This window comes from Porites lutea, chromosome 1, assembly GCF_958299795.1.
Source record: "Porites lutea chromosome 1, jaPorLute2.1, whole genome shotgun sequence".
Classification (NCBI taxonomy): Eukaryota; Metazoa; Cnidaria; class Anthozoa; order Scleractinia; family Poritidae; genus Porites; species Porites lutea.
The window spans coordinates 3345686-3368943 of NC_133201.1; the positions used below are offsets into that span (position 1 = coordinate 3345686).

Below are 23258 nucleotides of genomic sequence, written 5' to 3' on the forward strand. Positions count from 1 at the left end.
TAATCAAAGTTGAAAAGGTTAGTTTTCTTCAAAGTATTAAACATAAGATAACGGAATTGACAGATCTATCAAGGTGGCACTGAAATTGTCATTGTCATCACCTTCATCACCGTCATCGTTGTTATTATTATTATTATAATCAGCATCATCATCAGCAGCAGCAGCAAAAGCATCATCATCAGCATAAGCATCAGCATTGCCATCAGCACCAGCTTCATCATCATCATTATTACTATTATTATTATTATTATTATTATTATTATTATTATTATTATAATTATTATTGATAAAAAATAAACAAGTCTAACCTTTTGAAAGCCAGTTCGTTTGCAGGGTTAACTGTCTACGCTTTCTAACCACCCCATAATAAAAGGAAGCCAGAATTAGAGGCAATAGATAAGACGAAGTGCCTTAAAATGGTCTTTATTAAATATTGAAGTCATCTTTTATTGAAATGCAAAAACAGAAATTTTCCTCTTTCTTCCTTGTTCAGGACAGCCAGTAGGCATGTTTCTTTTGTCACCGGACAACTTTGGAACAGGAAAGCAACGAGAAAGTGTCGCCGCGTTCACCGTCTCTTCACCAAAATTGATTCCATCGACGCTAACTTGATCAGGTTCTTCATTTTTGGAGGGAAAATTGAAAGTATTAATGCTGTCTGGACCATTGAATTTATAGTGGTTTGCAACCTCATCTTGAAAGCGAACGAGAGACGTTTTCTTCTTTCTTGTTGATACATTATTTGAGTCTTCAAAGTTCTCTGATGTGTTTGATTTTCGAAGAATCCCACCTTGAGTACTAGACTTTTTCCTTGGGATAATTTGCCCGTCGTTGATTTGAATGTTATCCATGGTAAGGCCATCTTCAAAGCGGACCCCAGATGTCTTCTTCCGACCAGGCATTTCAAAGTTTTCAGTTCTGGTTATTGAGTCTGTACTTGCGTTATCAGGCTTTGTGTTTTCAGGAGTATTCTCGCTTTCAGAGCCTTTTGAATCTGATTCCCGTCGCTCATCGCTTGAGTCACGTGATGGCCCAAAAGTAGCCCATAAACCCTCCAAGGATTCGTCTGCTGACAACGAATTTGGTCCACTGGGCATGCCTTGCTCACTGTAGCTGCTGACCACGGTTGGCGATGGTGTTATAACCCCGAGCGTGATAGAGCTAACGGATGGACGCATTGGAATGTTCTTGTGGGGTCGAAACAAGATAATGTAAATTTTTGGTGCAAAGATACTCGCCCAAGTAAGGGTACCAAGAAATATGAACATAAGACTTGAAATGACCGCTCTGTACCAAGCTGTGGTTCCCATATAAGAAGGAATATAGACGAGTATAGTTATACACATAGTGGTCATGTTGAACGCTATCAGTCTTGATTCGTTATAATTCTGCGGCACTTTGCGCACAAGGAAAGCTTGATATGTGCACACAATGACCAGACCTGCATTGTAGATCAGCCACAAGGCGAAGCCGATTTGACTTCCGGTTAGATTGCACACGAGTGAGGCATCTTTAGAAGATTCCGAATATATAACCTCTTTGAAAACGCTAGTTGAAGGCCCGAACACCCAAGCAATTGAGAGTGCGAGTTCAGTGGTCAGCAGGCATCCAAGTATAAAGAGTTGCCAGTAGTTGCTTAGGCAACTGATGGTTCCTGTTCGAAGGAGCTTTTCATTGAAAATCCTAGAAACTCTGTTGGTTCTGATGAGAATGGTTCCTGTTAAGATAAGTAAACAATAGGTAAACAATGAGTAAACAATCATCACCTTTTTAAAAAAAAAGAAATCAAGAATGAAAATGGAGAAAGGAGACAGAAAAACGAAAAGGCACGGAAAATTGCTTTATCGTTTCAACCTTAACTTCCTATATGAAGTAAAGATTTCAGAGCTATTTGTCTTTGTTGTTGTTGTTGTTGTTGTTTTTTGTTTTTGCATTACATATATAATATATGAAATCACGGAAGAAACTGACAAATTGAAGTTAAAGCAGTTTTCACTGGCATAGTATCATAACAAAGAAGGAATAATATTGAAGTGTGAAAAGGTTGGAACCCATGGCCAAGAGTCATTTCATAAGTAGGTTGAGTATGATCGTCCGGGTGAACGTAGTCCCGAATAGGACTGTTGTTGTTTTTAGTGACTGACGTTTCGACAACCTGTGCGGTTGTCATCTTCGGAGTCAAAGTGAGTTGTATCACGACATTTGATGGTATTAAACTCTGGTTATTGACCTGATTGGTCAATTAAGTCGCGATGTTATTGATCGCCTGTCAGTTAAACCGTGATGTTATAGGCCATTTGCACTAAGAAGTCATGTGACATCGTTTTTATGAAAATGAAAGTTATATGATTTTGTCTTCGAAAAGCTATTAGAGGTCATATCTTAAACAAAATAATAGTGATTTGGTTTTTCAAACCCGCACCATTTTCTTAAAATGAGTAAGTTCGTAGCTGGTCACGTGACCAAATGTGATTTTTTAAACTGTTATGAATTACCTCTTTCTGAACACAAATTTTGCACTTAAACTTCAAGGAAAATGTTGAAAAGATGATGGGGTGACGTTTACAGCACATCTGAGGGTAACTATCGAACTTTTAACAAGATATAAGCAAAAACTAGTTTTGGCCGCCATGTTGGAGGGCAAGAGTATGCGGCCAATACAAATCATACTACTTTGTTAAAAACTCAAAGTGCCATGAAATATCTCCCTTAAATGCGTTTCCTCTCAAATTTCAGTTGTAAGATAATTTTTACGTGCTCTGTCAATTTTTTAGCCTGAAATTCATCCGATTGCTTCGAGTCGTTTTCTCCTCTCAACAACGTCTGAATCGACCGGCCGTTAATGCCGTCCAGTGACGTCACTCACTACCCGAAAACCGGGTAGTGATTTTGAATGGTTGATTGTCTAAACATTCGCATAATTATGTATAAATATGAAAAATTTTAGCGGCATTCTTTGGTTTAGTTCAAACATTTCGATAAGCTTAATCTTCATCTTAAACGGCAAAATTGCCCTTGTCTTCGAAACTGAAATGCTTAATAAATTGAACTGCGAATGAAGAATCATTGCGGAGAGTCGGTAGGTTTTTCATTTAGAGCCGCTTTGTGGTTTCGGTGGCCGGTGATTTTGTTTACGCGAAGTTTTCTGAGATCAATGTTATAATTCGACCTTCTTGCTATTTTTATCGTGTAATGTAAAGTGTAATGATTCTGTTAGCTTTTCTTTCTTGCCTCCTTGTTTTTTTTTCTTCGTTAAGGACCAAATAGCTTCTTTTCAATCAAGCGAATCGTTGTGTTTTTGAGCTAAGTGTTCCGTGTGTGTGTTTATTTCATTGCGTGATTGCGACCGAGTGTGATTATAGAATTTAGTACAACCGGTTCAGAGTTGTACTGCATGCAGTTGATAGTTTGAACGTTAAACATGAATTACAATCGAAAAAAATAAAGTAGTTCTGTATCATGCAGACATTTCCAAACGATATTTCTCGGTTTGCCGCTTGAAAATCGTGTTTTACTTTTTGCATGAATTAAAGCAAAGGTCAAGGATTAGTGACGTCACTGGACGGCATTAACGGCCGGTCGATTCGGACGTTACTGAGGGAGTAATAACGACGATTCAGGCTATCAATTTTTGGCATCAGCAAGATTCCAACTCATTGTTTAAAGAAAGCATTGGTCACGTGACCTCTCAGTGCAAGTGGCACTACTGGCTATGAAGACTCGTAATGTCATTGGTGCGTTTCTCGATCCGTCTATTGTCACAGTTAAACATCCTTTATTGTTAATCAAATTGTCAGTTGTCTACTCGTTCTCTCCTAATTAATTTTGCTTGATTTCGTCAATAAACTAGTCGTTATAATATAATAAATAGAATAGAGAATTTAAGCTTCACGAGAGTACGGCAAACTGCAAACATCAGATTCAAGTAGAGAATTTCTCGAAATAGAAAATGAGCAGACAAAAAATGTTTAAAACAGTTCTTATGAATAAATAATTACGTGAAACTACTAATTTATGTGTCGAAATAATGAACAGTGATCGACAAGTCAAGCGGAAATTTGGTCACATGGTACAAATTTGTTGACGTAAAAGTGAAGCTTATTAGTAACCTCTCTAATATCTACTCTACTGCCGTCAACCGTCAAAGCTATCACCCCATTGACATCCTTGCATGAGGCTGGACTAGGTCTTCTTAGTCAGTTTAGGCGGAACTTAACATTCGTAACTCACCTACGACCAAAGCAAAGCACATTCCAAACATGAAGGGAAGTAATTTGCACGAGTTCTCAGAAGGTTGAATAATGTAACAAAGTGGAGTGAGATAGAACAATGCAATTCCCAGCAGAAGAACATGGCTAAGCTGTCGACTCGCAGCTTTCACAACTGCAGTGCCCCGAGATTTTACAAAAAGGAGACATGTACCGACCACCAGAGTAAATCCAGTTAAGGACAGGGTTACTATGGCAACGGCCCAAGCCTCGCCCCAATGCAGGTACCTTGCTTCTATGGGCCTGCAGTCCGAGTGTTCAGCTGTGGGCCAAGTTCCTTCAGGGCATTCCACACAGTTGGTCATGTTTGACGTGTTGGTGAAGGATTTCCCATCGCACTTTGCGCAATCCCAGCAGCATTCTGGGAACTGTGATTTAGGAATCCTATACTCTCCTATAAAAGAACAAGGGATATGTGACATATGTATTTCATGATTCAAAAGATACGGTACGAGCAATGTCCTTCCTTGATTCTGGTAAAAAAAATGCCTGCAATTTACCAAATAAAAGCAATTATCATTCGAGGCAAATTTTTCTTTCTATTCATTGGCCGAGAGCCCACCACGTGACCTGCAAATAACTGCCTACAAATAATGGTCTGCTTATGCGCAATGCCGTCCAACTGTGTTTGGCGGCAAATAATATTCTGCACATGCGTAAAGGAAACCGTGCTTTTCTCCTTCTTGCGATCGCTCTTGCGTGAAAATGGCAGATCGCTTCGCTTCCAGAGGATATTCATAAATAAAACAAACTCGGTGATCAAATGATAAAACAATTATTGAACTCGGTTATCGCAAAATATCGTGATTTGTCAGTGTCTAGCAGATCAATTATTTGCCTCAGCCGAACTGCTCGCCACAGACAAATCACGATATTTTGCTCAACCTCGTCCAATAATTGTTAATTGTTCAAACGTGAATAAATTTCTAACTAGTCAGAACGAATCTGACGTTATTTTCATCGTCACCACAAACATTACCTTTCTTGCAGTCTTTGCTGCAAAGCGAGGCTGGAATGTCAAAAGAATCGTTTTCCGAAGCTTTAACTAATTCAAAATTCAGAAAAGGGGTTCCATTCCTCCATGTACCAACTTTTACGTACTTAGAACTCCTATTGCGGAGGTAATAAATGTCGTATTGACCCCTTGTACTGCCCTCTTTATTAAAGAAGATACGTGGTTGAGAAAATCCAGAAAAATTGACTTTCCGTATGTACTCTGAGAGGTTTTTGGAATCCCCGTTGTCCCATTTCTTTTGGCATGCAGTTTTGCTGCAGTTGAGCATGGCATGCAGCGCGTGCGCTACGGAAAATACCGCGTCCATGACGTAAGGCACATAGCCATCGTGGTGAACGTCCGTGCCACATTGTTTCACTGTTTCATCTTCACAAATTAAGCTTTTATTGAAATCAGCAGTCCACGGGTTTTCACTTTCCTTCCTTCGGATGCGATTCATGAAAAATGAATCAAACCTCGACATGTTGATGATAGGCGGTCTTAGACCTATGATCGAGTGGAAAACGTCCACAGCACCATGAATAACTTCCAACGAGCCAACCCAACTGTCTGAAGCAATGAACATGTAATCCCTCAGGGCTGCCTTCTTTGCTTCTTTGAAAAAATAGACCGCATCCGGGAATTCAGCGTAAAGGATTATCACCCGCGCTTGTGAAAACTGCTTTATCTTATTCAAAACGTTGCTCATTTCCTCTTTGGTTCCCTTCCGAGAGAACAACTGATCTACTACGATGCATACACGGTGTACTTCCTGGCTATTTATTGACTGTTTTAACGCAGCGATCCCAGATCTGCCATATTCATTATCCGATGCGAGCGCGATTACAAAGTGCCACTTTAATCTGTGAAGCAAACCAGTTACCGCCTGAGCTTGGAGGTTGTCGGAAGGAACCGTGCGGTAAAAGTACTGGAACCGAGTTCTGTCGCTAAGAAGGCGGCTTGTCGACGCAAAACTGATCACAGGTACGTGAAACAGGCCTGTCAAGCTCGCTGTTGCCATGGTAACACCGCTGAAAGCCGCTCCAATGATCGCTGCCGTAAGTGTTTTATTGAAACAGCATTCTGAAAGAAAAGTGGGGTTTTCAGTTACAGACAAAAAATTTCTATTGATCATTCCTTTAAAAGGATTGATCCTGTGCTGTATTATATTTCTGTACAATCTGCCCATGCCATAAGAACATTTTATTAAGATACAGAGTAAATTTGACAGGGCAAATAAGACCCGTATTAGAATATCAATACCAGGCACAAAAGTGGCTGACTTGTAGAAAAATTTTATTACATAATCATTATTTCTTAAATATGATATATTATTTTATCTTTAACTAACAACAAGCCACGCGGCCACAATTGTTACTCGGCGATCGCAACAACAAAGGCGACATAATTTGTTCCTTCAATTTTGGCCAAAGGAAGACATTTCGAATGTAAATATTTTGAATTTGGTAAGGCGTTATTTCTAAAAATAGTTTGAGCTTACTGAACTGGCGATAACTCTTAGTATCGATCATCATATTTGTTTTTTCTGCTAATGTACAATATTTCAATATTTAAAGACCCAACCGATCAGAATTGCCTCTAAATTGTCAGTTCTCTATCACAAACATCATAATAGTTGCAAAATACAACATCACAACATTTCTGATCATTTCGTGCTTACATGTGCATTTCTCAAACGCTTTCTTTTTACTCTTTTTAATCTACTTTTCTTAAATTTCTGCGAGATATTAGATGCAGATGTCTGAGTTAGATTGGTGCTTGTAATTACAGCCTTTTGTTCGTCCTGTCGTCAAATGATTGACATCCAAGCCACCGAAACCTAAGAAACCCATCTTATCTCATTAGAAAACTGAGAATGCCCTGAACATGTATTTAAGTTCATGAATACTTCAGTTTTTGCCTGGCGGTTTACATTCAATTTCAATGTGAGCTCGGAATATATTGCCTATAATTTTATGTAAAGCGAAAGTTGTTTTAATTAAACGCCTTAGTCGAAACATTGCAATGCCAATTTAGCTTTAAAGATGAACTGTATAACATATTCAAGTAGAAAATAGTCGACTTTTGTTCTTCATATCTAAAAAGTTTATTCTACAAATGGCTTATCGAGAATAAATGAAGAGCTTTCCTGAAAACTTGTTCTCTTCTTGTTTATACAGCTTGATGTAAAAGTAAAGTTCAAGAAAGCGTTATAATTTTGCATAAGAAAGAATAAATTTCTAAATCCGTCCACGTGCTAGAAAATTTTCTAGATCATAGGAAATGAAACTAAAGTTTTTTCTAGCTACCAAAACACATTTACTGCCGGGGGTCGTTGATATAAAATTTTGGAGCGGGAATTACACTGGCAGGACATTTTGCTTTTAGCTGACATTGTTGACAGAAAACCCATGCAATTTTGGCTTTTCAGTTTACAAACGAGGGTCGCCTTGTCTTCGTCAGAGCTACAATTGGAGTTTTGCCCAAAAAACCTACGCAAAAGAAGATGTCTAGAAATTTGAACGCTTGCGATCTGTGCGGAAGTAGGCTTTTAAGTAATATACGCGGAAAAACTACGAGCGGACATTGTGAGAGAGATCGATCGAGATAGTTGCCATTTTGCTGGCGGACTTTCATTCAACGGATCAGTCTTAATTTCTGATATATGTATCGAGGCCACCGATATGATGATTTCTAAAAAATATATAAATCATGATCAGTTAAACGAAGAAAAATTTGTGTTTTTATTAGTTAAACCTAATGGCAGCTTTATGGCTTTATTTTTTTACTTGCATGTATAGCGATTGTATCATCCGTTACATGATGATCAATGACTGAATTCAGTTATCACAAACCGTAGGAACAGGCAAAAATATGACTTCCGCCGGTGTATTGAAGATGACTATCCACCTTATATAATAGCTCAATATCTCCTAAATACTGCCAAAACTACTATCAGAATTAGAATAAGTTCAGTAAATGATATCTTTGACTAAATTGAAAGCCTTAATAATCGGGTACTCAATCATTTTCAACTTTTTATTGATCAGGGAAGACCTTCTGTCGAATGAACGTAAAAGCTGGTTTTCTCTGATACTTTTCCAGCCAACGAAATTGAGCAGTATAACAGGAAAAACTGTTAACTAAAAGCTAACGACTTTATTTTCGTGTCTTTTTCGTTCGCCTAATATATTTAATGTGGCATTCTCCGCTTTTTTATGTATATTCGCGTTGTGAAAAATCTTTTCCCGTATGTTCAGGGTTCATCATAGTCTTATCAAGGCAGGAAATTTAAAAAACTCGACAAAAGCATTTTTAGGATCAGTGAACTTTGAATATGATAAGAATATGATAAAAGACCTGAACAACAGTTGTCATAACGTGAATACAGAACAAATAAACACAATATTCCACAAGAGTGTTACACCGGGTTTCTACACGCTTAATGAAAAGTAGTTAATTCACAAACGTGGCAAAGAAAGAATAATTCGAGCGCCTTTCCTCATTTGACCGTTTGAACCAAAGAATACCATTAGTTTGTGCCAGGAAAGATAATCAAAACATCATTTCAAAGATAAATTTTAAAATTTGAGCAGCTTGGTAGACTAAGGACGGAAAAGACAAACTTTACTCAAGCGACTTTTAAGATCAATACATCCCTACCTGACACAGTAGTATTTTGACTCTTCGATGAACTGGAATTCGCCAATTGAGAGCTTGAATCGTTTAACCTTTGCGAAACACTGTGGTGGTTATTTTGCCCCAGAGGGACTTCTTCCCGGCTTTCAGCGCATCCTGCGAACTCATTTTCAGCAAATGCGTTTCTGATAAAGTCAAAACTTAAACTTTCCATAATGGCATAGTCAATACTGCCACATGTGTCTTTAATGTCAACGCCCAGCCTTAAGTTAGGAAGCAGGTTTGAATTGTTGTTGATAAGTTCTACTGCGTACAGCATGGCTTCCACTCCTTTGAACCCACGCACATGGAAAACTCCTCGGCATGATGTGTTCCCTGGATGAGGGGCTAAGTTGGGCGAGAAATGCACCGGAATTAGAGCTCCAAGTACGATATCGCCTGAAATAAAAAATCTAGTTCTTCTCTTCTTAGCGATCGCCGCAGACAGCTGAAAGGGAAACATCAAATCTATTGCAGTCTTAAGAAGAAGACATAGAATTAATAGCCTCATTGCTTAAGCGAGGACGGTATCGCGTCAAATTAACCGGCAAAACTGCCTAGAATTAAATGACATGAGAATCCTTTTAAAAATTGGTTTTCTTGTTCGACCGCTGAGAATACGGCTTGAGCAAAAATTGTGGATTTATCTAGTAGTCAGTGGGAGTGTCTCCTGACACTTTCAGCTTATATTTGTCTAAGACATGTCGAGGAAAATGATAAAAGCAATAATGTTAACGTCGTCGTCGCGATTTAATTTAATCACGACACCTGGCGCGGGAAATTTATAATGCGCTTGCTTAAAGCCAGGAGCAGCTTGTTTGTCATGAAAATTGCCTGATCGAGGATCAAGTTTTTGGAGGGATTTTTTTCGGATTTTCCAACGATCAGTCTGCGAGATTAGCGCTTGTGGAAATCAATTTCCAATTAAAAACGGGTGCTCAAGATTACAGTTTCTTCTTTTATTTAAAATACTGAATTTGAGTGTAGTGGGCTACAGAGTAGACTGTTGATCAGCACACGTGTTGAGTTAATTAAAACAACAACAACAACTAAAATCAACAACCAACCCCGGCTACTTCTTGTAAACACAGCCTGATCAGATCACATCGTCGCCAGGCTTTTTCCCAGTTTTCAGAGTTCGCCCATTTTCTAACTGAAAAGCCCTGGTGACGAGAAGGCCTCCTGGAGGGAAGGAAGTCCCGGGAACAAGGTTGTGGAGGAAGCGATGATGACGTCATCGTAACGTCATGAAGAGAAGAAACTAACGCGATGTCAGTTTTCGAAAATGGCGCTTTTTTTTGCGCTTAGTAAAAAGACGTCCGAAAGTCAGGTGCCGGGAGTACACAGAGTGAAAATCATCTGATGCGATTGTTATTTGCACAATAATTTTTTCTTCGTTTTTTTCCCCCTGATTTTTTTTGTTTGTTCTCGCTTTCAACCGTCTCATCAGTTCTCACTGTTGAACACGTGGAATCGTGTGACAGACACATGACTTACCCATAACTCCTCGAGGCGTAAGTGTACTGACTTTGTAGCCTGGCAAAAGGAATAAGATTGGAGTGCTGGACATCTTGTTGTTCACAACTGTTGTATTTTTGGGAAAATTTGAAGGGCGATGGACAAATTTCAAGCTCTTTTAAAAGCATTAGTGCTGTATTTGAGCCTTCTCTCGCGTTCGGTCTTTTCCGAGACTAATACCAAGGGAGAAATATGTCCTCAACATCAAGGAACAGATCCCAACAACGTGAATGCGAGAGTTGCGAAGTTCGCTGGCAAAGAGTAAGTAAAGTTCTTGTGTTCATAAGCCGTAGAAAGTGAAAATGAAGAAATGTGATTGCGCACAGTATAGTGCTTTGTAATAGAAGTTGAGCGAGACAAAATTTTGATTAAAAATCATAGCACAGGTGTTTGGCCGTGCGGAAATGATCATCAAAGTCGCCAGACGCTGGAGTACGTTAAGCTTAAGTTTATATGAAACAATGAATCACTGGTTAATTATGACGTGTAGTATTGTACTTTTGGTTTGCTACATTGTGAGAGAATTTAAATTATGTCCCATTTATCAGTTGAATAACCAGATTTTAAGCTGGATCTTTGCTCAGTCTAAGACTGGTGATTATGAAATTCATGTGGTTAATTTGCAGTGTCACGCAACTGTAATTCAAAGTACTTTACTGTGCATCCTCTCAACTTCTTTTTGTTTTTTTACTCTTCTTTACTGTTACACACTGCAAGCTCATGCTTTATGTTCACACACTTTCTATTCCAAAAACTACCCAGTCAAACCTAGATGGAAAGAAGGTTAAAAACATTTGAAGGTGATAAAAGAAGTTTCAAACATTATAAGGTAACAGGCCATTTCCGAGTTCCAAAAAATCTCACTTTCTAAAAAAGGCCTAGAGCAAAACCTTTCTTGTGAAAATGAGTTTTATTTGCATGAGAATAAGCATTCATATCAATAGCTTTGCACTTAGCCTCACTCTGAAACTGAGGCTTAGGCAACTCTCAAATGGCGTATCCTTTGAAAAGAATGTACTCTCCAGATTTTTTTCAAACTTGGCCTAATTAATAGTCATGTATTGGCCATTTAAAAACTACAGTAAAAAGATGGGGTCACCCTGCTTGTTTCTAGCCTGCGAGCAAGCTCTTCAGGGCACTCTGGCAGCGGGGTTGCAAAAAGAAGGAGAGCTTGCAACTCCATCTCTGGAATTTGAATTCCACCTCCAATTCCCCTGTGGCTACTCTTTGACTGAGCCATCAGATTTCCGCCAATCAGTGCGAAGTGGAAACGAGCGCGAATGTACACAAACATTGAAAAACACTTGCCAAGGGTAATGATGTCATTCCTAAGATCATCTCCACCAATCACCATTTCACTTTGACTTTTTTGATGCAGATTTTCAAATTCCAGAGATGTAGTTGCAAGCTTTCCTTCCTTTTCCTACCCCACTGCCAGAGTGTCCTGGAGAGCTTGCTCGCAGGCTAGCTTGTTTTTGGCCTGCATGCCAATTATTCTAAGTTATTTTTACTAAGTTTCATCCAAAATGTTTGAAACATGAACAAGCTTTGAAAATTGTTGTTTTCTTTTATCCTCAAAATATATCTTTTATCTCCTCAAAACAAGTAATTAACACCAATACAAAGGGGTCACCATACTGCTCAAGAACACACATACCTCAACCCCAAGGTGGCTATTGGAGAACAGTTTGATTCTTTCTCAGTTGATTAGTGGTGTAACAATTAATCGAATTCTCAATTAATCGTGATTATGACCATTCGATTCGATTCACGATTCTTTGCTTCCATGTTTCAATTTTGGTTCGATTTTTGCACACCTTTTCTAGGGTGCCCTCAGTGAGTTTTTATGTTCTAAAATAAGAATCCAGAACTCTTCGTTCAATGTGCACTTTTGATTGACGAGCAAAGACCATAGCAGTTTGTGTACCATTTTGCATTGCCTAGTAAAAATGCCATCCTTCAACCTCCCCTTGAGAATTTCCAAGTAAGGCAAACCATGTGCGACACGCTCTTTGTCAGGTTCTCAAATGTGGCAACAAACCAAGCGACTGTGAATCCTCATGTCCCTGTTGCTGTTCTCATATTGAGGGTTTAGGGTTGCATGTTGTTTACATTCCACGTTATTTTACGGTATAAGGATTAAGAAACATTTACATAATCACATCGAAATTGTTAAAATCGAAAGGTAATAATTGAAATCAAATCAAATCGCAAGGAATATGAACCGTTACACCCCTACAGCTGATTATGATCATTAAAAGGTGTGATTATCCGTCATGGCTGGTATACTGGACAACAGCAGTTAAGATCGCCAGTTTTTAATCAAATCTATCATTCAGTACAGGGCTGTCAAAAAGTTTTTGAGTAGCAGGCTGATAATGAATAGTAGGTGGCTTTGGATTTTGCACCAAAGGCACAAGTTCTTGTGGCCCAAGGCATCTAGGGACATTTTAAATTTTAGAGTCTCGGAAATGGAGGTTTTTTCCACCACGGACACCATGTTGTTTCATCAGAATACACGCGAGACAGGGAACAATGCCGTCAAATGTCCCAGGCATTGCATGACATTGCTCAGGTCGAACGTTTCACAGATCTAAACCTGTTTAAATTTTATTCGAAGGTGCTCATTTTCTGTTTTTAGTTATGGTAGAAGGAGATGAAAGTAGCCAGCTAAGGATAGCTAACTAGCCGGCGGTTTTGGCTGGCTTGCAGCCCTTAATTACAGCCCTGTAGTACAGTATATGCTCGATATAACAATTTCTAAATAACAAAGTCTTGAGGAGAACAAACAAAATATTTTTCTCCCCAGTCAAAGTATTTATAATGCATTCATGAAAAAGAACCTTGTTATACATGTAACAAAACCTCCTGATGTTGAACAAATTTTTGCTAGTCTATTGGCTCATCATTATAATAATAAGGATTTATCTGTATCTGCTTCTGATTAATTTTTTAACTGATTCAACATACCTTTCCATCCTTTGCAGTATATATTATGCAGATGACGATGACTACGAATATAAAATAGAAATCTGTCACAATAAAAAGGAAAATGCAGCTGTACAACAGATGGGGAAAAAATGGACAAAAAAGTCCTGGTTGACAATAGGAACATATAATGCAGCTCATGTTACTGGTGGCAGTAAGTACTATTGTTTTTCTATGTTGATGCTATGACCATTTAAACTAGAAATACATATGTTGCCAATGGCCATCGCAAAACCCTGTGTGGCACTCAAGTTAAACCCTGCCAGGTGGGGAAAGATACTAAATGGGTTTGTGAGGGGTTTTTCAAGCTTTCCCCACACAGCAACCTCTTGTAATAATTATTGTTTGTCATGAGTTTAATCTTTTGATGCCGGATATGCATTTACCTGCTCTGCGATTTTAAGAAGAGCTTAGGGGCTCCTGGATTTGGATTTTAGTGGACGAGATTCAGATTCGCGGTAGTTTCTGTATATTTTTGTACAGTTTACAATCCCCTTTTTTCTGGCCAATTGAAGATGGCATTCGCTGCCATCTTGGTTTCTTATGTTGAGTGAAATCTGGGGAGAGTACAAAATGCCTCTAGGAACAGGTACTAGTACAAAGATAGTGGCACAGGCAGACCATCTGAACTGTTTGAAGCAATGTAATGTCATGCATGATATGTGATCTCATGCATTTACTGTATTTTGTAACGTTAATGCTCTCAGTGATTGGAAGAAATGTTTCATAAAGCCCAGAAGTTTGCACCTTTTTTATCCCAAATGTTAATAAAATGTATGAAAGATGAATAAAGATAACTTACATGTAACATATGTTTTTACTCTTGTTAGCCAATTTGATATATTTTAAAGAGGGGATCCTTTGCTCATAACTGTCATTTGCATGGAACTGTATCAAACATCCCTCACTCGCCCAACAAAATTCCTGATAACACTGTCTTTTTCCTTCCTTCTTTATTTGTTGTTTCTATTTTATGTATTGTTTATTTTCTACTTTTTATGTTTATCATTTTTTATGAAAACTGTTTTAATTTTTTCTAGTCTGATATGCTTCCTGTTCCGAGTTTTATTGACAGCCCTGTTAGTAGCCAAATGGGGTTTCACTGTACTTGTGTATCCCTCTAAAAAGTTCTCACTTCTGGCATGGCTTCTGGGTTCACCCATGTTACACCCATGTAGATGAATGAGCAGTTGATTGGTTACTGATCATTTCCTGATCACAGTTTCAATTTCTCATTACCACAGCTGACTGGTTAATGATAAAATATTTCAAGGGTGAACGATACCACAGTCATTGTAAAAATGTAGAAAGAATGGCAATTGTGCTGGTGACTTGCGATCCAGGCGAGCAAAAGGTAAGGCAACTTCCTTCATGCACACTGTATCATTCGTGAACTTATGCAAAAGGAGGGTAGAGGAAAGAAGATGGCAGACCCTGTGCGACAAGTGTGACAAACAATTATTACCATGTTTGAATAAATTTTCTGCCAAAGTTTAAACATATCTTTATGTAAAAGAGTGGAACACAGAATTGTGAAATAAGAATCATGAGAAAACTCGCAAGTAATAACTGTCGCGTTTGTCAGACACTAATGTTTTGCCATCTTCATCTTTGAGCTGTCCTGTTGCATAAGCTCACTGTTATAGCAATAAAGAAGGCTACACAATCCCATTGTTGTCAGGCTATAGCCTGTAGCAGTGTACTGTCTTAATATTTGCATTTATGACAAGAATGGTGTCAAGATGCTGGCATATTTTCCTAGTGTTTTTTTTAAAGTGTATTTTTATAGAAGTTGGTATATTGCATTGATGACATCAGCCTATAAAAAGGCAGATAAGGGAATGAGGTCAATATTCAGCCATCTTGACCAAACAAGTTGGTTAATAAAGGATTTTTTATGGCCAAACAAAAACTTTGCCTTTGGGGGCTGAAAGCTAGAAATCCAAAGTGGGTGAGATAGGGCCATCTTGCACACTCAGGTAGGTAATCAGAACACCAGATTGTATGATTATTTTATTTTTCCCACTCATAGTGCCAGCCTTATACCATAAAATTCTGAAAATAAGCCCCGTGGCTTATATTTTTCAAAGACCCTTTTGAGGGACTTATTTTTGGAGGGGCTTATCTACGGAGGGAAATTTGTGTTTCAAAATAGATTGGGCTAGCCTTATAGTTGGAATTAAATTTACTGTTTTTGCCTTGTTTCACTTTGTATTTGAGGGCAATTTTCAAAGTACAAGCCACTGGGGGGCTTATATTTGGACGGGCGATTTAACAGAGGGTTTTTTGCGTTACCGGTTGGGGGTGCTTATATTTGGAAGGGCTTATACATGGAGGGGCTTACAAATGTATTTTCAGAATTTTATGGTATTAAATTTACCTACACGCAGATGTTGATACACCGTCTGTTATTATTTTCATTGTTATTATTATTATTCTCAATATTATTATTATTATTGTTGTTGTTATTTTATTATTATTTTATTATTTTTTTGTTTTATGTCAAGGCTACAATTTACATGCAGTTTTTTGCTATGGAAAAATGAAATATATGCATTGTGAAAGTCGTTAGCCTCAGAGAACAAGTCATTGTCAGGGCTGTCAATAAGGGCCAGTAGCCGGCCAAAACCACCTGCTAGTTAGTCATCCTTAGCCCCCTACTTTCATCTCGTTCTACCATAACTGCTAACAAAAAGTAAGCACCAGTTTTGAATAACATTGAACACATAAAATTATTTAAACAGGTTAGATCTGTGGAACGTTTCACACCGTCCGATGTCTTGGAACGCCTGGGACATTTTGACGGCAGTGTTCCCAGTCTAGCATTTGTTCTGACAAAACAACATGGCATTCGCTGTGGAAAAAACCTCTTGAAAACCCCTGGAAATACCATTTCTGAGACTCTGATTTTCAAAATGTCCCTAGATGCCTCGGCCCCCAAGAACTTGTGCCTTTGGTGCGAGTTCCAAAGCCGCTTACTATTCATTATCAGCCTGCTACTTAAAAACTTTTTGACAGCCCTGATTGTAAGGGACAGTTTCTTCCTCTTATGGCTTAAATTACTAAAATTGAAATACACAAACCAGAATGAAAGAAAAAAATCATGATAAGAAAATAAAAATATGGCTTAACCTCTCACTTCAATGTAGTTTTGGTGTACAGTGTACAAAAGAAATTTATGTGCACCCAGGGCTTGGACTGGCAATTTTTCAACCATGGTATATGTTGATCTATTCTAATGATGCATATGTTATTGCATTTTGTTGAATAAGAGTTATTAACTATCACTTTACAGGGGTCTGTCAAAATTATTGAGGAGTACAGGAACAGCACTAAAGATAGTAAAGGCGATTACGTCCCGTTGGAATGTTATTACCTATTTGAACTTAACCATGATGCAGCTTGCTCAGTTAAGGACAAGGGTTTGAGTCCAGGTTCCATTATGTTGATCATGTGAGTTTTGTGCAATTTTTCAAAATTCTATTCCAAGAGGCAATTAAATGCATAGTGGTGTCAACAATACTGGTGTCAATAAATAATTGTTATTGGTGGGTGATTTTTGTAGGCCTTCCTTATTTAGCCCATGCTATCTTGTGTGGAAAAATTAATCCAGGAATGGAGCCAATCAAAAGTTTTAAATATAGTGAAACCTCTATTAGGCAGACTCTCAATTAAGCGGACACCCTCTATTAAGAGGACACTGAGCCAGGTCCCAAAATTAACGTCTTATATTTCTCTTTATAATGAACCCCTATTCAGCGGACAACTCTATTAAGCGGACACAGACACTAAAATAAGTTGTATTTGGCTAATTTCTATTGTTAAAAACCTCTACTTAGCGGACACTGGACTGAATTGACAATTATAGTAGTATTGGATTACGTTCTTTAAATACATACTGAAGTCAGTTATTGTTTTTGGATTTACAAACAAATTAAAGTTGGCACTGAAAGGTAATGAACTTGAACTCTGGATAGCTTCTTTAACAACACGCATCTTTATCATAGTACAGAGTAACTGTTAAATGTTGATCATTAACAAACATTGCACAATTTTTACAACCTCTAGTAAGCGGGCACCCTCTATTAAGCTTACACTAGGGAAGGTCCCGCAGGTGTCCACTTAATATAGGTTTCACTGTAATAATGACAATAAAAAAAAATAAAAATAATGATGATGGTGATGGTGATGGTGATGATGAGCAGTAATTTCATATACTATTGGTAAACCTGTGTGTCCTCTTTTTCTATAGACTGATTGTTGTGGGAACAGTTTATTTATTGCTTGGCTTCTTGTACCAGAGATACATAGCTGGTGCGAAAGGTTTGGAGCAAATTCCTAATTATGATTTCTGGAGAGACTTTGGAAGTTTGCAGGCTGTAAGTTTTTTTAAAGTGTTTATTAATTTTTTACAACTGTGCTAAGAGAGAGTAACAATAAATTTACTTGGAATCTGTCAACAGGTAGTTGAAATGTCAATCACTTTCACCAATGGACCTTTTTATAGGACAATGCTCACCTAGATGTTCATGACACAACTCATGGCCTCTAGCCACTGAGAACATACAATGCATGTATGTTACGCGGGTAGTCTTTTAGAGGACGGGTAGCTTGCAAACCAAACTGAACGCAGGGTTGTCGGAACAGCAACAAGAAGATTTATTCCAAAAATGAACGTAGTTTCCACGAAGTAAAACTCTACAACAGCACGTAACTCAATAAACTTACACGGCCTCCGCCAACTTGAATTAACTTGATAAACTTACACAGCCTCAGCCAACTTGAATAAACACTGCCTTCGTCACACTTGACTAAACACAACTAACGTCAAACTCTCTTCGCTTGTGAAAACTAGTTAAAACTTAACTCGGACTCGCCTACTTAAATACTTTCACAATAACATTCCAGAACTTTCTAAATAGTATAATTATAGAAAGATTACTAAAATATACCGCTTTTAGAATGCTTACAATAGATCCTAAAATAAACAAACTATGAACTCTTGCGAAGCTTCTAGAAAGTCACGCTAGTCACGCAATACAATTTTTCGTAACAACGTATTATCTTTTTATTTCAATCAAAATTATTTTCTTTTTTGTAGGATGGGTGTAACTTTATGTGCCGATGTTCAGAGGCACGTCCAACAAGATACAAAGTGAGTAAACAAAAAACTCGGCTACATGTACATGTATCAGTAAACAAACTTTATGTGTTGGAATAGAAAAAGATTTTGTAGTTGTAATAAATTGTGCATCTTAAAACTTCCCCGCCTTTTTCACAATAGCCTTTTCACAGGCTATTTTCAGAAACGTTACTAAGCCCCGGGGCTTGTATTTTTCAAAGGCCCTTTTTGAGGAGCTAATTTTCGGAGGGGCTTATATTCGGAGGGGTTTATCTACTGTATGGAGGGAAATTTGTGTTTCAAAATCGATTGGGCTAGCCTTATAGTTGGAAGTAAATTTACTGTTTTTGCTTTGTTTTACTTTGTATTTGAGGGCATTTTTCCAAGTACAAGCCCCCAGAGGGTTTATATTTGGAAGGGCGATTTAACGGAGGGTTTTTTGTGTTACTGGTTTGGGGGGCTTATACAAGGAAGGGCTTATTTTCAGAATTTTATTGTATTTTACTTGCTCTTCTCTCCCCATGGAGGATGAAGGACCACTCAGAGTCTTTGAATCAAAATAAGAAGTGTTAATGTGTTATGTAGGCGGGGGCACAAAAATTAATCAGAAATCTAAATCAAGGAAGGGATGAATGGGTTAACTCTTTGGGTATGGGTGCTTTCAGTGGGGATGATCTGTATTGGGGCTTATGATCCAAGGGAATTCACACCAAGGTGCTTAAAAGCAATCGCAAAATCCCACCCTAACAAGGATTCATCAGTTCCTCAGTCCATGCTAGCAGAGTCTTTATTTCACTTGCCCAATCTTGGCTTACTCAAGAAAGACTCAGGTGAATCAAGTTAGATCTTTGTTAAGCGTACCTGGAACATTGCTGGATATACGTGTGGAAGAAGAAACCTTTATTTCAGTTTTTGTTAAAGCGCAGGTGGCCCAAGCTCAGTATGAGAGTTTAATAAATTAATATGTGTGGTTTCATATTGCGTAATCCTTAAAAATGGTGTGAAAATAAAAGAATTTGTATGGGAATTCAGGTAAAAGTTTCAAGGAGATAAATACTCTCAATAAAATACACCTGACCTTATTTACTTTACTTGTTTTTGCTTGCTGTGTGGTTATTTAAAGGAAATAGCTTAAATCGCAATGGATTGGGAAAATAACCACACAATAAGCAAAAACAAGTATAGTAAATAAGGTAAGGTGTATTTTATTGAAAATTCTAGCAAGTATTTATCTTCTTGAATCTTTTACCTGAATAATTCCCATACAAATCCTCTATGTTCACGCCATTTTTAAGGATTATGCAATATGAAATCACATGTAATAATTTATTAAACTCTCATACTGAACTTGGGTCGCCTCTGGTTCGCTTGGGCCGCCTGTTGATCAAGTAAAATAGTTTTGACTCCAGGCCTAATAGCTGTGCACTTGCTACATACGGCGGGCTCAGTTATAACCACAAACGGATGCCGACACTCGAAAAAAACAGTTTGACAAGAGTAGATGTTTCACAGGGTTTGCACAGTTTTGAAAAGTCCTTGAATTTTAGGAGAAGTCCTTGAAAAGTCGTTGAATTCCATTTTTCCTTGAAAAGTCCTTGAATTTTCTTCAACTTTGAATTTTATAGTGGCCTGGAAGGAATTTTTTGATGCTGTCCAAGACAGAATATAAATCATAGCTCAGTGAATTTAAAGGTTTATTACGTAAAGTGCTCTATATTTTATGCAATGATTAGCTATCAGTTTAAGACAAGTGAACTGAAAAATGTAGAGAAGTTGGTGAAGCAAAGGAATGTACGTTTTTGTACAGGAATGTGCATTTGTGAAATTTGTGAAATTATATTCCTAGTCTACAGGTGGTCCTTGAAAAGTCCTTGAAAAATGGTTGCAATGTTTTGTATGAACCCTGTTACACACTCCAAATGCATAAGCTGTAAACTACCTTTATTGCAAGTACATACAGTTGTATGTACAACCTGCATACTGTACCATTAGTAGATTACTTCAGCCACAAACACATGGTTTGTCCTTGCTCTTCCCGGCATTCCTTACGGTAGGTCTTTCCAGCTTCTGCTCGGCAACTTTTTAGCAACTTTTAGGATTTTGAGCAACTTTTTTGTCAGAGAGCAACTTCTAGCAACTTTTCGGAAAACTTGCACTTTTTTGGTAACTTTTGGACTATTTTGAACCAAAATGCTGAGTAACCCCCCTTTTTTAAATAAACAAGTTAAAATTCACTTGGTTAAATTTCTAAACACCTTTCTACTAAAACTTTTTTTTTTTTGTAATTTTTTAAATTTTTTTTAATTTTTTTTTATTAAAAAAAATTCGTTGCCCCGGGCGAGCATGGTTTCTCCTTCTTCCAAGTGAAAATGTTCACTGGAAGTGTAAGTGTGCTGCTCACTAGTACATCATTAAAAATTAAAAATTAAAAAATAAAAATAAAATAAAATTAGACATGCTGTCTTAAAAATATTCGAGCAACTTTACAAAATTTTTGAGCAACTTTTTTAATTTTGAGCAGCTTTTCAGCAACTTTTTGGCTTATTTCTGAGCTACTTTTTAGCTTTTTTGGACCAGAATCTGGAAAGGCCTACCTTGCGGTATAGACATACTCGCGTCATGCATCACTCCACTCACACGCGTGTCACCCACTCTATATAGACAAGATTGACTAGTCCCGAAGTTCGGGCTGCGGCGACCTCAAAGGTTTGACGTGGTTCAGGCAAAGCCTCTTTCTCTCCTCCTCACTCAAGAAAACAAAAGGAAGCTCGCAGGCTGTCGGTTCCTTTGATGCACCATGATCTGTTTGACCTTGGATCTTAAATCTTGATCTGGATCATCCTGAGGAAATGTATAGCCCTATGGTTTGTTTCGCATCACAGTGGCTGATAACTTATAAACATGTTTCTCTTTCTTTCATGTTAGACAATGGACGATGCTTTAGCTGATGATGACAGAGATGATACCTTGCTGCCTATGTAGAATTTTTTACCTTGAAGACATTGTTGAACCTCAAGTCTTTTAAACTACCACCAAAGTCGAAAGGAAAGTTGGTCACTGATGAAGCTAACGTTTAGGTGATTAACTCTGGCAATGCAAGGCTTTAATAGGCATTATGAATTTAGTATCTTAGATAAGTAGTTATAAATCATACGCGTGGAGGCCATTCGCAGTCATTTGCAGTCACTCTCGTACTCTAGAGTGTCTAAAGTAAAGTTTAGGGAAAATACTAAATTTCATTTTGGAAAACTTCACCGACCAACAAATTATACTTTGCAGAAATTCTGCTGTTGAGGTGTCATTTGAAAGGTCACCATACAATTTACTCCATGAACGCAAGGGTTAACCGTACGTTAGTGTGCATGTATGTTACACTTCTCCGTAACTACACGTAGTCTTCCACGCTGCCGTTTTTGGCTCGTCACGCAACAAGGGGAGGAGCGTTGCGTGACGAGACAAAAAACAGCTGCGTAGGAGACTGCTCTGTAGCTGGTTACTTGGAGTTCGCGGTGTAGATAGCTTATTTGTAGTTTCCGCCTTTCGGCATTTGTTTATACGTGTAAGTGATAGTCTGACAGACAGGTTCAACTGTGATTTCAAACCTAGGAAACGCATAAAACAGGTCCCTTGAAATACTATTATGTTTCGGCTGGCGGGGACAAGATACGAAACCCGTTCCCATGGTCGGCATAAGTTAGTTTTCTTCTCACCCCAGAGGAAGTAAGTATAGGGAGATGAGGACCGTGGATGCGAGTTTGATTAAGTACAGAGACTAATTCAATAAAACTTTTACAAGCCTTAACGTTAATTTTAAAAACAGCGTAAAAAAAAATATTTAAAATCTTGGGCCCGATTTCAGCTACCCTGTTGAGTGTTTTTAACTCGAAGGCTAGCGGGCTGAACAAAACCCTTAGATAATCTTTCAAATGAAGCATAAAAAAGGTTGAACTTCCGAAAGCTATTTATGAACATAGCCAAGAAGCTAAATGCGAGACTGAAAGGGAGCGATTTGAATCCGTTGAGAGTCCATTCCTTTTTTATTTCATTCGCTGAAACAAGAGCTACACTTTGAGATTATAGCCTGCGTTGCTACCGGACTTGTCATTCTATATATGTCGGGGATTTTAGTGGCGCATCCAGACCTTCAGGTGGGGGGAGGTGGAGGGTTGGGGGGCGGCGGTGGTCATCCAGATCCTGAGCTAAGGAGAGGGCCCGGTCTTAAAAAAAAGACTTTTTCGGCCCTTTGGGCCTCAGTTTGGTCTAAAAATAGAGGATGGGGGGGGGAGGGGGGGGCGTCCCTGGATCCGCCACTGCGTTTAGATGGTGTGCGACGCACGCTATATGAGATTACTTTTTGTGAAAGTTTTATTTAATCGAGGCCAGAATAACTTTTTACATTGTGTACGAATAATAAGAGAACAAAAGGTAATTAAAGAAAAAGAATTAATAATATAGCTAGTTTTCCATAAAACCAAACCATCAAATAAGAGCTGTGACTTCATAGTTAAAGGTTTTCAGTGCTGTTCATGATCATTTTTTATATCTTGTTTAAAAAGTTAGCAGCAGGTTTATTTATCTGACAATTTTAGAACCTGGCTAAATGGGAAACATGTTTTGCAGGAATATTATTCCTCCGACTGTGGCTGAACCTGGTGACTTGTGTATCGAACGAAAATTTGTGTCGGGAAAG

General features: G+C 38.2%; 2 protein-coding genes across 2 annotated transcripts; one reads left to right on the forward strand and one right to left on the reverse strand.

Moving 5' to 3' along the window:
• Nucleotides 1-407: 407 nt before the first annotated feature.
• On the reverse strand, nucleotides 408-9479 carry LOC140934100 (metabotropic glutamate receptor 3-like). The gene is made up of 4 exons (XM_073383788.1): nucleotides 8926-9479; nucleotides 5248-6345; nucleotides 4231-4662; nucleotides 408-1717 (listed from the first exon to the last, which is right to left on the reverse strand). Exons 1-4 carry the CDS (start codon nucleotides 9449-9451, stop codon nucleotides 447-449), a joined length of 3327 nt encoding a protein of 1108 aa, XP_073239889.1. The 5' UTR covers nucleotides 9452-9479; the 3' UTR covers nucleotides 408-446.
• A 997-nt stretch (nucleotides 9480-10476) lies between these two features.
• LOC140934112 (cation-dependent mannose-6-phosphate receptor-like) lies at nucleotides 10477-22688 on the forward strand. The gene is made up of 7 exons (XM_073383797.1): nucleotides 10477-10719; nucleotides 13446-13600; nucleotides 14691-14800; nucleotides 16742-16899; nucleotides 17699-17825; nucleotides 18548-18601; nucleotides 21494-22688. Exons 1-7 carry the CDS (start codon nucleotides 10556-10558, stop codon nucleotides 21548-21550), a joined length of 825 nt encoding a protein of 274 aa, XP_073239898.1. The 5' UTR covers nucleotides 10477-10555; the 3' UTR covers nucleotides 21551-22688.
• Nucleotides 22689-23258: the final 570 nt, after the last annotated feature.